This window comes from Vulpes vulpes, chromosome X (assembly GCF_048418805.1).
Source record: "Vulpes vulpes isolate BD-2025 chromosome X, VulVul3, whole genome shotgun sequence".
In the NCBI taxonomy this organism is placed as follows: domain Eukaryota; kingdom Metazoa; phylum Chordata; class Mammalia; order Carnivora; family Canidae; genus Vulpes; species Vulpes vulpes.
The window spans coordinates 32,496,706-32,514,751 of record NC_132796.1 but is presented as its reverse complement, the minus strand read 5'-3'; the positions used below and the strand labels follow the sequence as shown (position 1 = coordinate 32,514,751).

Genomic DNA, 18,046 nt, shown 5'->3' with positions numbered 1-18,046 from the left:
TCTAGCCCCTGACTCTGTGATAAGTTACAGGGAGACACAGGAATGGCCCAGGACACTTAGACACAAGAACTGTGTCTCCAGACCAGAGAGGCAAGACAGTTCTAGTGGGTAAGCTGTTCTCCAGTTGTGAAATTGTACACAAATCACTTCACCTCTCTGGTCTTGGTTTCCTCATTTGTAAAATGAAGATGTTAAACGACACCATCCTAAAGATCCAAGCAAGTTCTAAGATTCTACAAAAATAATCTTGGTCTCCAAGGATATTTAGCTGTGTTCTCATTGTCTCTCTCCTCCTAATATATTTATGCTCAAACAAGAAGACTCTCATGTAATGTATGTCTTTAGCTGGCTCATTCAACTGACTCTGACATTAGGCCAGAAAGACAACAAGATTTTATTGAACTGATATAAACCAATGGCCACAAGAGTGAATATCTTTTTGAAAATTGCATTCCTTACTTAACAAGCACTTATTTTTTTAAAAAAAATATTTTATTTATTCGTGAGAGACACAGAGACACACAGGCAGAGGAATAAACAGGCTCCATGCAGGGAGCCCAACGCAGGACTTGACCCCGGGTCTCCAGGATCATGCCCTGGGCCAAAGGCAGTGCCAGACTGCTGAGCCACCCAGGCTGCCCTTAACAAGCACTTATATACAATTACTGGGTGCCAAGAACTGTTATAAGTGCTTTATAATGACTTAATCCTTATATGGAGGCTATGATGTAGGTACTACTAGTATCATCTCAATTTACAGATGAGAAAACTGAGGCATAGACTGCTTTAATGTCTTGCCCAAGATCACCAAGCTAGGAAGCAGTAGAGTTAAGAATCAAATATAAGCAATCTGGTACTCAAATCTTTGCTTCTGACCATTATGCTATGTTACTTTCTGATAAGATTTTATCATGCATTTTGCATTTGAACCATTTTGTTTGCCACAGCTTAGAAAGCCTGCACAGTCTACTAATAAGAGAAATCCAGTTAAATATCTGTAGTCTAAGACTATTTTACTCAAATTATGGGTAAACTCTTTAAAGGCAGAATAAAAGTCTCTTCTGTTCGTCACTGTACATTGTGTGCATGCCTATTGCCTGGGACATCACTTATTTATTAAGTGAATTAGTGATGATTCAATAAGGGTCCCAGATACATCCCTTGTGTCAACATCACTGCTTTAATAATTATAAAATAACACATAAGATAGAATATGTATATACATATGCATACCTATTAGACATAAAATAACAATAATAATAAAGAAGACACTTAGCTGATAAGGGTTATCTTACCCTTAAGATAAGATAACTTCTCAACTTATGGGTTGTGGTCCCCCCTAGGATTACTGCGAGAAATCCACAAATCTACATGTTCAACCTAGTATTTTTTAAAAGATTTTATTTATTTATTCATGAGAAACAGAGAGAGAGAGAGAGAGAGAGAGAGAGAGGCAGAGACATAGGCAGAGGGAGAAGCAGGCTCCACGCAGGGAGCCTGATGTGGGACTTGATCCCAGAACTCCAGGATCACACTCCGAGTCAAAGGCAGATGCTCAACCACTGAGCCACCCAGGCATCCCTCAACTTAGCATTTTTTTAATGGATAAATAAAAGTTCTCACTTGTGAACTAACATTTTTTATATTAAAAAGCATGGAAAAGGGTAAAGACACTGGGATTTTGTCAGAAAAGCCCAAGGTTAAAAAGTTTTAAGACTTGAAGGAATAAATCCTAATATTGGGATGGGAGAAAGAGTGGTGAATATTTTTTAGTGGAATTCATTCAGAAAGTACAACATGCCTTGGTGGGAATGTAAATTGGTACAGCCACTATGGAAAACACTATGGAGGTTCCTCAAAAAACTAAAACAAGAAATACCATAGGACCCAGTAATCCTACCCAAAGAAAATGAAAACACTAATTTTAAGAAAAGCTATCTGCACCCCTATGTTTATAGCAGCATTTTTAGCCAAGATATGGAGACAACCTAAGTATCCCTTGATAGATGAATGGATAAAGAAATTGTGGTATATAGACACAACGGAATATTACTCAGCCATAAAAATGAATGAACTCTTGCCATTTGCAACAACATGGATGGATCTAGAGGATATTATGCTAAGTGAAATAGATCAGACAAAGACAAATACCATATGGTTTCACTTATATGTAGAATCTAAAAACCAAACCAACCAACCAAAACAAAACAGAAGCAGACTCATAAGTACAGAGAACAAACTGATGGTTGCCAAATGGGTTGGGAGAAAAGGGATGGGCAAAATAAGTAAAAGATATTAAGAGACATAAAATTCCAGTTATAAAACAAATAAGTCACAGGGATGTAAAGTACAGCATAGGGAATATAGTCAATAATACTGTAATGACTTTGTGTGGTGACAGATGGTAACTACATTTATCATGGTGAGAATTTTATAATACATGTCATCATCGAATCACTATGCCATATACCCTAAACCAACATAATATTGTATGTTAAATATACTTCAGTTAAAAATAAATTTTAAAAATTCAACATATCCAATCAAAAACCTAATCTACCTAAAAAGACTTATATCTCCTAGAAAATAAAAAGTATCTAGGGATAGAGGGAACTCTCTGGTTCCAAGTTTTCTCTGCAATCTCAAATATCTTAATAAACTTACCAGTGTGAAGTGCAATCATCCATGCCACCAGTTTATGAAAAGTGAGGTTCCTGTCCAGTTGTCTTCGAATTCTTGTTGAGCAGCACTTTGGATTAAAGGGAAAAGAAAATAATAATGTTAACAAGAACGTTTGCTGTGTGCCAGGCAGTAGATATATATCATCTTGTTCAATTCTCATAACCACCCTTAAACTATGTCATTTTACACATTTGATAGATGAGAAAACTGAGGCTCAGATGCCTGTGTTCATTTTCCAAAGGTCAAACTGCTAGTGAGTGGCCTACCTGACAGGTACCTGCAGTAACCATATGCATGCAGAACCAGCTCAGCCCCAAGAAACCTGAAGTTTGTTGAGCAACAGGTGTAAGGTCCCTACAACCAGTTTTACCTGGACTTGAAGGAGGAAAGCTCTGGCTCTGTGTCTTCTCCATCACTTTTCCCTGCCCCAGAATGTATGTGAGCTCTCATAGTCCCATGCTGGGCAGTTAGCAAAGGCTCATCTTTGTGAAGATGTCAGCCAGTAACTTAAGTGTCAGGTGAGAGATTCAAATGTCATCTCTCCTAGGAATACTGGCAGTGTAATAGGATTCTCTCCAAGAAAAAAAGTGTATTCATTTCATAAGACCCTGAAAGTCTAACGGGGACATAGATAAGTGAACATTTCTAGAACAAGTGAATAATTTTAGAATAACACCCTTCTAAGACATACACTGGCGGGGAGGAGAAAAAATTATCCACTCATCTCTGTTGAGAGAGACATCACAAGATATCATTAGCCAAATGTCAATAGCAAAGAGAACAATGGCCAATATTTACAAAGAGCTTGTGCAAGGACCCGTTTTAAGTGTTTTATATGCATTCTGACTTTTCATTCTTGCATCAGTCCTATCAGGGAGGTACCATTATGATCATTGTATAACAGATTAGGGAAAAATGTGTGGAGAGGTTACTTTGCCTTAGGGCACATGGTTGGTCAGTGGCAGAGATGGGATTTAAGTCCAGGCTATCTGATGCCAGAGTATCAATATTCTGATATTTCATACCTTGCATGATTACTTTGCTATTAAAAAGAGTATTTTGGCCAGTACTCAAGTGTAACTGTCCTACTAATACATGTTAGAAGATGTGAGTTTGAATCTTGATTTAGATCAATGCTCAAAGTAGAAACAAATAAACAAATTCTGCTTTATGGTTGAATCAAAGCTTGGTCCTCCTGAAAACTGGTCAAATGCTTGCTCTGGCTGCTGTTCCCAAGTCTAAATGTACTGCCGTAGAAATACAGAGGATTGTTAAGGAGAGCCAAGTGCCAAAGAAAATCTTAGGTATTATAAGTACCTGGTTCTAAACATATTCAATTTAATCTAGGGATGTTTAATATTTGACTTATTATTTTTTTTAAGTAGGCTCCACACTTAAGCCCCAACATGGAGTTTGAACTCACAACCCTGAGATTGAGACCTGAGCTGAGATTGAGTCAGACGCTTAACCGACTGAGCCCCCCAGGTGCTCCATGGCTCACTTATTTTTTAATAAAATGTCCTGATTTGATAGAAAAAAATGTAGTTGTGTGGAAAATTGTGCTTATGCCACTATCTCTCAGTTAGCTACGTCTACGGAGAGTATGGGAGCACTAGAGCAGATTCCTGGAACGGCAGAAATACTAGTGAGGAAGACTCAGAGGATTCCAGAGAGAGGAAGAAAGAATTAGCCTTTATTGAATGCTTTCTGTGAGCCAGGCCATTCACCCATAATCGTCACCTCATTCAATGGCAATGAAATAGGAATTATTGTCCTCATTTTACAGATAAAAAACCAAAGCTAAATCTCCCATTGGCTGGGATCCAAGTCTATTTGTCTTTAAAGTTCATATCCTTTCCCACCAAACCAAATGCAAAGATATAGTCACTATTATTCTACATGTCTAAAAAAACCCCAAAAAACAAACAACAAAAGAAACAAAACCCAAGACAAGAATTTAAGTGTAAGTACTCAACAGCAAGGTGGTCACAGAAAGCAAGGTCAGGGGAAGAGAGACCAGAAGAGAAGGAAACCAATGAAAGGCATATTAATCAGATCAGATACTACTATCATATATCATATCATATCCTATGTCATATCATACCATGGTCTCTTTGATTAGAGGACTCTGAGAGATACAGAAAATGCCTCAGAGGTGTTTATTGTTTTGTTTTGTTTGTTTGTTTTTTATCTGAGGGGCAGGAAAGCTTAGGTATTGATACCCCCCAGTTCCCATCCATCACAGGCCGAGGGCTGGTCCCAGGGCATCAACTCCCTGGCATCTCAGGCTTGCCCCAGGAGAGGGCTGAAAGAAAATCCTCAGGCAGAGAATGAGTAGGGCTTGCAGAAGGCAGCTACTCCGTGCGCTGTAGAACGGTAAGTGTGGAGGGAACCTGAGTTCCACCATCAGCATCAGCTATAAAACTAAGTGTCCACTAGTGGAGCTAGGCAGTGACTCAGGCTCTCAAAATAAGGGTTTCCTGTTTGAAATCACTTAATTTACATTTCTGTTGGTGAAAAATTGTCCTTGGTTTCTTACATGGCCTCATTGTCTTTTGTGTTTATTTCAAGTGCTGTTCATTGTTTTACAACTTTGTACAATTTTAAGGAATTATCTTTTTCCTGTTTCCCAATTGCTAGGTTCCTCCACAGTTTCTTGGAGTCCTTGGTGTGGTAGGCAAAATTCAGATGATCCCCAATGACCTCATATGATCTCCTTCCCTTGAGTGGGGGTGGGACCTGACTTGTGAATATGATGTGATGTCACTCCTACGAGTTTGTTACATCATATGGCAATAGGAACATTGCAGAGATAAGTAAAGTCCCAGTTGACCTTAAGAGAAAGATTATCTGGGTGGGCCTGAGCCAATCACATGGCCCTTTGAATCTGGGTCCAGAACTCAGAGACTAAAGAGTTCAGAGATTCAACGAGCCAGAAGTATTTGGTGTAATGTTGCTGGCTTTAACGTGGAGGAGGCCACATGGAAGGAACACAGGGACTTTCAGATCCTGAATGGCTGTCAGTAAGCAGACAGAAAACTCAGTCCCCCACCTGCAAGGAACTGAATTTTGCCAGTAAGGATGAGTTTGGAAGGCTTTTACCTAGTTTCCATTTGAGAATTCAGCCCAAGGGGCACCTTGACTTCATCCTTGTGATATGTTGAGCAGAGAACCCAACCATACACAGGATGCTGGATTTCTCACCTGCAGAACTGTGAGCTAATAAATTGGGGTTGCTTTAAGCCACTGAATTTGTGGAAATTTGTCACACAGCAACAGATAATTAATATAGTCTTTATTAGGGCGATGGACCACAATTGGAGTCCTAAGACTGAGAAAATGGAAATAGTAGGATCAGAAATTAGTACTGACTTACATTTCAGAGGGCAAGTTTTGCTATCAGATATACATGTGTTAGATCTCAGCTCTACTGCCTAGCTGTGTGACATTGAACAATATGCTCAGTTTCTAACTTCTTCACTTCTTTTTTTTACCAGAGTTCTTCTCTCATAGGTCCATTTCCTAGATTCACAAAGAGGTGTTTAATAAATATTTGAGGATTTTTTGGTATCATTATTTAACTTTTTACTAGTATGGTGTGGCTCCCCAGCTAGAGAGTAAGCTTCCTATGTGCAGAGCAATATATCATATGCTTTAAAAAATATCCCTTGGGGCACCAGGGTGGAGCAGTCGATTAGGTGTCTGACTCTTGGTATGGCTCAGGCCCTGCTCTCAGGGTCGTGAGATTGAGCCCCATGTCGGGCTCCACACTCAATGCAGAGTGTGCTTAAGTTTCTCTCATCCTCTCTCTGCCCTCCCAACTCCTGCCCTGCTCTCTCTCTCTAAAATAAATAAATAGATTTTTTTTTATAAATAGATTTTTTTAAAAAAAATCCCTTGATAATTATTTGGTTAAATAAATTCCACTTTCACTCTTCTAGAACCTAAGATGATTATTCTAAACCTATAGAAATGTATTTACCCACATATCTATACTTGCCACACTTTTTTTTCTTTTTTACTTCCTTGACAAACTGTTTTGGAATTTGGGGGGAAAATACTATGCTCCTGCATGCTGAATCTGAAGAAAAGCAATATGGTTTTGATGTGGCCTTTACAGTGTCTCCATAGTTCTACACTTATCATCATCAAAATAGATCATCAAAAATATAGAACAGATTCTGATGCCTATCACCTTGAGCAGCAGTGTTAGAGAAAAATAAACTGAATGCCAGAACAATGGAGAGATGTGCTTGAGAAATAAAGGTCCATTCAGTAATACTCCAATCTTAATAGGTAATTTTTTAAAAAGCCACTAAATATGAAACACGTATATCTCCTGAAAAAGAAAAACAGAGACCATTAGTCACTAATGGGTCAATGGAATAGGTCTCACCAAGGCACCAATCCCTAATTTTTCCCTCTATGTTATGCTGAGGATGGCCAAAAAAAAAAAAAGAAAATCCAAAGAGAAGTCATAGGTCATGTTATATGGAGCTTCCAAATATAATTTTCTCACCATTTCCTGAAAGGAGAGCAAGGCAGCTGGTTGGTGGGATGGGAAGGAAGGGCTTTGCTGCCTGTGACCACCCAGGGCTTGTTTGTTCTTCCTCATCACACAGATACCATTTTATGCTTTTGAGCCACTTCTGGATTACTGCCAGCCACCTCCTAATTACTCAAGCTGCCATCATGCCCCGTGGCTTCCTTGCTGAACTACCTCTTGGCCTTTTGCCATTGACTTCTTTTTTTTTTTAAAGATTTTATTTATTTATTCATGAGAGACACAAGAGAGAGACAGAGACATGGGCAGAGGGAGAAGCAGGCTCCCTGCGGGAAGCCCAATGCAGGACTCGATCCCAGGACCCTGGGACCACGACCTGAGCTGAAGGCAGATGCTCAACCACTGAGCCATCCAGGTGCCCCTTGCCATTGACTTCTACAGGAAAGTTCCTCTGTTACTGTCACCTAGAGCTGTCCCGATCTCACTAAGCTAACATTCAAGTGTAAGGGAGATTATGGAGTCATCTCAGGAGATTCCTATGCCCATTCAAACTGCAAGAGAAAAAAAAATTTTCTGAAGAGAAAAAAATTGTTTTAAAGATTTTATTTATTTGAGAGAGAGAGTGTGTGTGCACACGGGGGGTGGGGTGTGTGGTTGTGTAGAGGGAGAGGGACAAGCAGACTCTGTGTGGAGCACAGAGCCAGGCGCTAGGGCTTGATCCCACTAACCCTGAGATCATGGCCTGAGCTAAAATCAAAAGTTGGACACTCAGTCAACTGAGCCACCCAGGCACCCTGAAAAAAAATTTTTTTAAGTGTGAAATGGAACTAAAAAGGAGTGCATATTTAATGGGGTATATAACATGAGTTTCCGTAACATGACCATTTCGAAACCTTAAAAGCTCTATTTTATGTGCACCTGGTCTCACCACACATGCCATGAATTCACTTAAATTTGCTGTTTATATGCAATTTGGAAGAAATCACAAAAGCTACCCCTGAATCTACAGAACTCAGGCAAAGAAGCCAACAGTAATGTCCAAACCTAGTGGCAGTAAGATATGTGGTAAATGAGAATATCAATTTAATAGAGAACCCAGAAATGGGCCCTCAGCTCTATGGTCAACTTATATTTGACAAAGCAAGAAAGACTATCCACTGCAAAAAGGACAGTCTCTTCAATAAATGGTGCTGGTAAAATTGGACAGCCATGTGCAGAAGAATGAAACTAGACCATTCTCTTACATCATACACAAAGATAAACTCAAAATGAATGAAAGATCTAAATGTGAGACAAGAATCCATCAAAATCCTAGAGGAGAACACAGGCAACACCCTTTTTGAAACTGGCCATAGCAACTTCTTGCAAGATACATCGATGAAGGCAAGGGAAACAAAGCAAAAATGAACTATTGGGACTTCATCAAGATAAAAAGCTTCTGCACAGCAAAAGAAACAGTCAACAAAACTTAAAGACAACCTACAGAATGGGAGAAGATATTTGCAAATGACATATCAGATCAAGGGCTAGTATCCAAGATCTATAAAGAACTTATTAAACTCAACAGCAAACAAACAAACAATCCAATCAGGAAATGGGCAAAGACATGAACAGAAATTTCACCAAAGAAGACATAGACATGGCCAACAAGCACATGAGAAAATGCTCCGCATCACTGGCCATCAGGGAAATACAAATCCAAACCACAATGAGATCCCACCTCACACCAGTGAGAATGGTAAAAATTAACAAGAGAGGAAACAACAAATGGTGGAGAGGATGTGGAGAAAGGGGGACCCTCTTGCACTGTTGGTGGGAATGTGAACTGGTGCAGCCACTCTGGAAAACTGTATGGAGGTTCCTCAAAGAGTTAAAAATAGATCTGCCCTACGACCCAGCAATTGCACTGCTGGGGATTTACCCCAAAGATACAGATGCAATGAAACGCTGGGACACCTGCACCCCAAGGTTTATAGCAGCAATGTCCACAATAGCCAAACTGTGGAAGGAGCCTCCATGTCCTTAGACAGATGATGGATAAAGAAGATGTGATCTAGGTACACAATGGACTATTACTCAGCCATCAGAAAGAATGAATACCCACCATTTGCTTCAACATGGATGGAACTGGAGGGTATTATGCTGAGTGAAGTAAGTCAATCGGAGAAGGACAAACATATGGTTTCATTCATTCAGGGAACATAAAAAATAGTGAAAGAAATTAAGGGGGAAAGGAGAGAAAATGAGTGGGAAAAATCAGAGAGGGTGACAAAACATGAGAGACTCCTAACTCTGGGAGACGAACAAGGGGTAGTGGAAAGGGAGGTGGGCGGGGGATGAGGTGACTGGGTGACGGGCACTGAGGGGGGCACTTGACGGGATGAGCACTGGGTGTTATACTCTATGTTAGCAAATCAAACTTTAATAAAAAATATACAAAAAAAGAAAACATTAATTTATTTGTATAGCACTGTTTAAAACTTTGCAATGGCATGTTTATTCTCTCTTTCATGAGCTCATGGCCCATGTATTTATTACCCTTTATTCACCATGTGTCCCCCAGTACTTAGCATGTAGCTGGCACTCAACACATATTTGTTGACTGACAACTCAGCAGTTGACAGCTTAATCAATTAATATACTTTTAGGATGTTATATTCATTCTTACAATTGCATTGTCTCACCTGCTTTTCAGCTAAAAAGAAAAAAAAACCCTGTGAGACAGGAAGTCCAACAGACTTCCCTAGACCATGTGGCTAGACACAGAACCACACTGACGACCTCTGACTCTCAGACTATATAAGGTTACAGATAAGAGCTAACAGTCTCACCTTCCTTTTTCTTTCTGGTCTGAAGACTAGAACTGTCATCCAATGAGAATTTAGTTTCTGCATGGCAAGTTGGGTTTATTAAGGATTCTCTGGGGACTTCTGCATCCTAAGCCCCATCCTTCCCCATCCCCCTCAACAAAGGAAGCTGAGAGTCTTTATCTTCCCCATGGTGGGCCAATACTGGGGCTTTATTTCTCCAAATAATCACAAGGATTATAAAGCAAAGTCTAACTGATTAAGACCACTGGAAACTGAAGGGAAGTTCTATGACTATGTAGTTTGCACAACGTCCTACTAACAAATCCTTGAAGTTACAACAGTCTTGCCATTTCTGCCTGGGCTATTCAGCACGCCCAACATTCACATAGATGGTGGACTTTTTAAAGACTGTCATAGGACAATAAGATAGTTTTGAGTTTAGGTGGCACGTAGGGAAGTGAATGGCCTCTGGGGACACAATGAGCTGGGTTTGAATTCCAACATTGCCATTTCATTGCATCCCCATCTCACCGACTTGACGTGCAGCCTTTATGAAGTGAGCTCTGTGAAGACTCAGTAAGTGGCAGCTATTTGGATTTCCAACATTGTTCACAGCACGGTCACTTATTTTAATCCTAATCAGAAAAGAAGTTTCATTTGTCAAGTTCACATTTCAGGTTGGGAAACCCAGAAGGAGGGACACTCCGTGTTTATAAAAGAATGTTGCATGCTGCTAATTTAAAAAAATACATTCTCTTACATACAGATCTCTCTGATTAGCAAAGCTTCTGTGCAATTTGAAGAACAGCCTTATTTTGTCCCTGTCTTTAAAGACACTCATGAAGATCTTCCCTCCTGGGCCACAGGAAGCCAGAAAGCAACCATTACAACATGTGCTTTTCACAGGGCATGGTAGCTCAACGGCAGTGCAATTGGGGCTTGTGCGGTAACAAGGATTTCTTAACAGGCCATCCTGGTGAAAACCCTGCCTATTTCTCAGGGTTTACTTCCTCTAAATAGAAAGTATTCAAACAGGGCATAGGAAGGAAGGCTAAAGGAAGAATTGTGCCTCCCTAAAAATGAAAAGCTACAGTACATGAGCCTCTTAACAAATGTGCATTGGGCATATATTGTAATATATCAGGCTTTGTATGTTACGGGGGGCTCGTTGACAAAACTTTAAATCAAATGGAATTTTACCTCTGCAGTTTCTTAGAATGAGAAGATAATTTAGAAATCCTTATAATCAGTGTCTACTATTAGTTGTATCCTACTAATCCTATATTCCTAGATCAACTAGTAAATCTAGTAAGACTAGGAAAAATAAGGCAGAGTGTAAGGCAAATTCTACTTGTTATTGACAGTTCAGATCCTTCCCCCAAATGTTCCACGATTGCCAAATTAATATTTACTTCTCAGCTATACATTTAAGGTCCCACTTTACCAGCCAAGTTCCAGCTGTCCTCTGCAGCCTTATCTCAGATACCTGCCCTTTACAATCCTTACATCCCCATCAAAGTAGATTGCTCACTGTTCTCCTCTATAAATTATCTCTACTTAATAGATTCTTTTAAAGATAGTTAATATAAAACACATACATTTTATTAAGAGGAAAAACAGAGGCTATTAGTTACTAAAGATCCAGTGGAATGGGTCTCACCAAGATATCAATCCCTTTTACTTTTCCGAGCTACCCTCTTTGGTGGGATCAGGAACCGCAAACAAATCCAATGAAAAGCCACATGCCATGCCCATATGGGGCTTTCATGAATATAATTTCCTCAACACTTTCTTTGCCGTGTCTCATTCCATTTTCTCCATGTAGAATGTCTTTCTCTTTCGTTTACATCTCCTAGTGGCTTATTTGATCCTCATATGCCCATATTTGATGCCACCTTTTTGATGAAACCTTTCTTCATTCCCTGCCCCACCTTCATTCCAAATCTCCCCCTTTCTTTGATTCCCCCATAGCTCCTTATTTCTAATGTTTTGTGGGACCCATCGTATTTTGCTTTGTATTGTATTTATTTTTGTACACAGATCTCAGTAGATTCTAAGTTCCTTGTTTCTCATCTTTGTATAAGAACAATAAGAAATTCATATACCTTTTTATAGGTTACAAAGTTTCTTCTTACATAATCTTTTCTTTCTTCTAGCATAGTACATTTAGGGGATCACCAAATTGCCAAAGTGAGGGTAAAAAAAATCTTGAGCACTTAGAAAGCTTTGAACTCCTCAATTCCATGGACTCAATACCTCTTAGTCACTCTCATTATACTGTGGCTCATCACTCATTGATTTCAACTGCTTGGGATGTTATGCACAAAGTGACTGAGTCTGACTTAAATATTTTGAAAAACATGGCATTGTAAGATTGATTCCCAAATCCCATGTCAGCCTCATAAAGTCCATAATGTATTATATCATATATGTCTGATGTGTGTGTGTGTGTGCATGTGTATGCACAAGTGTTTGATTGCTCTTCTTGAGGTGTAGGTTGGTTGGCTTTTTAAAAATGTCTATTCTAAGTGAAATGGTTGTCCCAGGGAGCTCCATCAACAACAAATATAGAAATACCATGGAGAATCAGGCATCACTTGACTCATGAATATTGGACAGAGGTTGGGATCCTCACCTTAGAAAGGGCATTTTTGTTTTTCCTTAGAAAGGACATTTAGTTTGATGGCCTTTGAAAATTTTGAGAAGTTTTCAATTTTGTAAGTGTTTGCTCTTACCGCACTGGAACCTCTGAGGAAGGAGAGCAGGTTTCGACAGACTGGCAGCAAAATCAGCATGCAGTTGAAATTCAGGCAGGCTGCAGGGGCCCTAGCCAACGGCAGTGCAAACTGGAAGGTGCAGGATAGAAAGCAGGTTACTTCCGTGAGCACAGGATACCCCTCTGCCACTTGACCAGAGTTCCCAGATGAGACACCAAGTAATCTGAGAAGTAAGGCCCTTCAGAACCAAGAGTCTATCTTTAGGGCCTGCTGGGATCCTTCGTTTTAATCTGGCCCTTCTCTCCCACCCCAACATTTTACTATGAAAATTTTGAAATGTAAAGAGAATTTGAAATACTTTCATAATGACACCTGTTTTCCCAACTCCCAGATTCCACCATCATAGATCTCTCCCCCCATCTACCCATCCCTCTATCCATCCATCAATACATCTTATTCTTGATGCATTGCAAAGTGACTTGCAGACATTATTTCACATCCCCCTAAATAGTTAAGCACGTGTATTATTAATTAGAGTTCAATATAGAAACTGGGGTTTTCTAAAGAAGATTTTCTTAGTTCTCAGACTCACTTCTGCAGTAACTTAAGTTGGCCTGGTGTAATGCTTTGACATTATAATTGTTCTTTGTAACGCCTACAGAAGTTGCATATTTTGGAGGGGAAAGCAAAGGGAAATCATCCTTCTCAGTGTCAACCTGAATAAGCTAACAACAATTATAATAGTACAATATAATTATGTGTCATAATTCTTTATACATGTGATATATAATACACATTACAATTGGTATTAAGTATGAATTCACGGTTTCAGCATGATATAACAAATGGTATCCTGTGAGGGCAGTTGTAATTGTAGTTATTTTCATTTGTCATGAAGAAGAGCCCTGGCAGCTCAAGGAAATCAAGGATGGTAAAGAACCCCAAGGAAAATTGGCAGCCTTCACTCTGCTGGCCTAGTCAGTGTGACTCTTGGACAAGTTCCTCAACGATTCCATCTGGAGGGAGAGGCTTATTTCCTGAAGATCATTTCACAACATGTCACTAGGAGCAGAGCTCTCCATACACAAAAGTGTCAGGAATCAGATGATTTAAAGAATATGGAAAGTCTCACTTGCCCCACCTATGTCACCCTTGGATGGATCTCTCCAAATTTGCCTGCCATTCCGGAGTTGGCATCAGATTTCTTCTTTAAGCTAAACAGTGGCACAGTAGTTCTTGGGAGAGGAGGGATGCTGCTGGGAATCTCTGATTCCCAGATAAACGCTTTAGTTTATCTAACACTGGGTGGCCTCAAGACTCGTGCCCAGGTGGTTGCAATGGAGGGATCGAGGCTAGTGTGTTATTTGGGTTGGTCAGAATATTTATTTAAAATGTTGAAAAGAATAAGAACCAGAATCTTTGATTAGAAATGTGAGCCAGTCAATATTGCATGAGATGGAACTTTTACTTACCCCAAGAAGTTTTCGAGTGTAAAAGAATTGTTCTCCATTGTTATAAACCCCATAGAACCAGATAAAGAGGAAGACGTTCAGCCCCAGCCACACCAGCTGCAAAAAGAGAAATAGTTGCGTGAAGTTTCCACATTTCCATAGGTAGATTTCACATAAGATTAGAGTCAGACTAGGGTCAGGACTTCCCCAGTCTAGCCTTCAACGAAGCTGATCACAAATTTGGGTGTAACCAGCTCAAAGTCAGCTTTTTCCTACAACAGTGCCACTACACTGTGTGATTGACCTTTCCACCTTGTGTGGTTTCCCATGATTCTTTCTCTACCAGCCAGTATGCCAGGTTATTATTAGTCTATCACCCCTTTGTTTTTTTCCTCTTCTTTTCTTCTGGAGCTTAAATAGATAGCGGTGAGTGAGTCTTCTCAAAAAAGAAGGGAAAGGCATATGCTACTATATAGTCCTCTGCACCTGTAAGACATTGTATCCTATTCTCGTGGGTGCCATCACCTCCCTCCACCACATGGCACCCCACCCCAGCTAGTGGGAGTCACATCAGCTAGAACGTCAGGCCTTTGATTCTATTTGGTAAGTTTGCTTAACTTTTAAAAGAGGGAATATTGAACAGGAACAATGGGGGTAAGGGGCATGGGATTTTTTTTTTAAAGAGGCCCTTTTACATTTTGACTGCTCATTGCATCCCAAGCATAGATTGCATTAAGTGGAGGCACAGCTCAGTCTCTAACCTTCAGCTCCGTAGCGATATTTTCTTACCTGTGCTTTAATTCCATTAAATGGGTGCTTAAGAATGAACTCTTTATGAAGAAGAAGGTATTAAAACTACTTCTCCATTCTTACTCTTGCTTTCCAAGATGTGTCTTTACTGTGAAGCATATGAGTGTGCAATTTAGGAGGAGGTCATCTCCTGGGGAAAACTGTGGTAGGAGCTAAAAGTATAATATGAACTTGTTTTCTATAGGAATAATCTGTTCTCAAAGTGGTGATAAGAAACCAAGTGAACAGCTCTGAGTCCTCAGAAGAATTCTATATGGCATTAGAATGTTGGTTTGGCATATTTTTTTTAATGACACAGTATTTCTTGCTTTTATTTGTGACACAAATTCCTCTCTATGTCTGCAACTCAAAGACTCAATATTTACTTTATGATAAATTCTTTCAGAAATTCCACTCACAAGTGTTCTTTTTTAGCATCAGTACAATACTTTCATTGGCTATTTGGAAAGGCTAATTATAAATCACATTTCTATCTTCCCAATTGTCCGTGATCGCTTTGCTGAGACCGCCATGTTAAAATAATAGTTGGTCCTTGTTATGGTAAAAGACTAAAGAGATTACCATGAAAATTAGCCCTATCTTTACTTACAAAAATTGTTTTTTAAGATAAACTAGATTTATACATATATATTTATATATATACATAATATATATCCACTGTATTTATGAGTCTAGTTTATTTCAATTTCCTTCCCTTGAATTTCTATAAACCTTGTAAACAACTCAAGTTTACCTCAGAGAAAAAAGGTACTTTTTAAAAAAAGAAAGTTGAGAACGTCAATTAGTTTTGGTGTAATCACTGAAATAAAGGCCAATTTCCCATACATGAGTCAGCCTTGTACCTGTTATTTAGAAGATGGTGTAAAATTATGATTCCCCATTCTTAAGTGGTATAAGCACATAAAAAGTGGAGAATTTGCCTCTGAGTAAATATTAATAAACAACTTAGACTTGTAGATTATTAGCATGAAATGTCTTCTACTTGCTCTGTGAAATGCTGGCTACTTTATTACTCCCAGATTCAAGTAATAAGTAGGCGAAGTGATCCCCCAGATACATTCTTATCATTAATAAGTTTGGAAGAATGCACTCAGTCTTGCTTACAGATAGATGTATGTTCACACAGTAAATCAGTTTCAATACAATTTCTCAAAGAAATTAAACAAATGAACAAAATAATTTTGCCCTATTTTAGTTTCCCGGAGAACCCCGACAAGTTCGAGAATTTATCATTTCTCTCTCATTGGTACTTACAATGACAAAAATGGAGAGCCCCTCATTCTCAATCCAGTTCCCCATGGTGACAAAGGTTCAATGCCTTGTGTCTGCCTTTCTTCTCTGCTCTGCTTCTTCTTCCCATGAGGAAATGAAAACAGCAGCCTTGGGGCAATCGGTTTCCTTTTCTATTATCAGAAATTAGCTAATCATTGGTCAACTGAAAATCTTGTTTCCATAAGAACTTTAAATCTTTAAACCACAAAACAGCTGCAGAAAAAGGTCTATAATAATCCAGTCATAACTAAACAGAGTAGGAAATGAGACCAATTTCTACAACTGAGAGACAAATAACAGTCCAATGATGGTATATATTTTACACGGGGACTTAACTTTTTGATTAATTGGTTATCAAGTAGTAATTTTTAAAAAGTCACTCAACCAGCCATGACTTCATGCTGGATAAAAATATTACATATCTTTTGACAGACTGAGCAGCATTTTACAGTCTTGTTGAGAATAATAATAATGACGGCTGATACTTATAGCATACTTACCTCATGCCAATTTTCTAAGATACATATGTGTGTGCATACACATATACACACATACATATACAAACAATATATATTTACATATGATTTGATACATGCCAAACACAGACACACCTATTAAATTCCGTATATAAATAAATTCACTTGATTCTAACAATTCAACCCCTATAGAATAGTTTTTTATAAGATCTTTTTAGTTTTTGAATTTTTATTTAAGTTTTGTTAGTTAACAGTGCAATATTGGCTTCTGGAGTAGAATTCAGTGATTTTATTTAATTAAAGATTTTATTTTTAAATAATCTCTACACCCAACATGCGGCTTGAACTCACAACCCTGAGATCAACAGTCACACGGTCTATCAACTGAGCCAGCCAGGCGCCCCTAAAGTAGTTTCTATTACTATGATTACGCTTACAGATAAGGAAATTGAGACCCAGAGCAGTTAAGTTACTTGGCCACGGTCATGTAATTAGGAAATAGTAAAGTTGGGATTTGAAATCCAAGCACTTTGGCTATACTTCTAACCGGATGCCAGAAAAAAAAAAAAAAAAAAAGCCTAACTGTGTCAACCCCATCCAAAATCACTTCAAATACAATTACAGGAAGTAAAAATATAACAAATATAGCAAAATGTTTGGATGACTATAGTATTCCCAGGAAGATATGACATCCTCTAGGTTAGATATGTAAACAGGGTCGAAACAAATGTATATGTGCCAGGTGCCAAAAACCAGATTTAGCATTTTTTTTTCCTGACTACTATGTCTTCAGGACATGAAAGAGACAGGAGGGTGGGATGGTAACCCCAGTATGAGATCAAAGCTGACAAATTACACAAGGGTGGTTGTACAATAGCTATAGTTAATGAAGAATTCAAAGCAGAAATAGCAGGACCAAATGGGAATGAGAGAATCAAAAGAGGAGAAGCATGAAACTGTTTTTGGTGGTTGTTTACTTACGAGCCACTTTGAAACAGCCTATAGAATTAGGACAATTAGAGAAGTAATATTATTTTTCACTTAATATTTAAGGAAAGGGGGATGCCTGGGTGGCTCCATGGTTGAGCATCTGCCTTTGGCTCAGGTCATGATCCTGGGGTCCTGGAATCCAGTCCCGCATCAGGCTCCCTGCGAGGAGCCTGCTTCTCCCTCTGCCTATGTCTCCGCCTCTCTCTCTGTGTCTCTCATGAATAAATAAATAAAATCTTCAAAAAAATATTTAAGAAAAGGTATTAAACTGTGGCCTTCTCCATTGCTCTTGGATCATGAGTAACCCACATAAAGGACAGACAGCTTTGTGGTT

General features: G+C 39.0%; 1 protein-coding gene across 1 annotated transcript in view; it reads right to left on the bottom strand.

The window, feature by feature from the left end:
* The window catches only part of CYBB (cytochrome b-245 beta chain), a 36,974-nt gene extending 20,597 nt beyond the window's left edge, over positions 1–16,377 (bottom strand). The window contains exons 1-4 of the mRNA XM_026012198.2: positions 16,229–16,377; positions 14,186–14,281; positions 12,732–12,842; positions 2,665–2,749 (exon numbers count right to left, since the gene is read on the bottom strand). Of these exons, the coding sequence (XP_025867983.1) occupies positions 2,665–2,749; positions 12,732–12,842; positions 14,186–14,281; positions 16,229–16,273 (337 nt within the window). The 5' untranslated portion in view covers positions 16,274–16,377. The remainder of the gene's footprint in view (positions 1–2,664; positions 2,750–12,731; positions 12,843–14,185; positions 14,282–16,228) is intronic.
* Between the last annotated feature and the right edge of the window lie 1,669 nt (positions 16,378–18,046).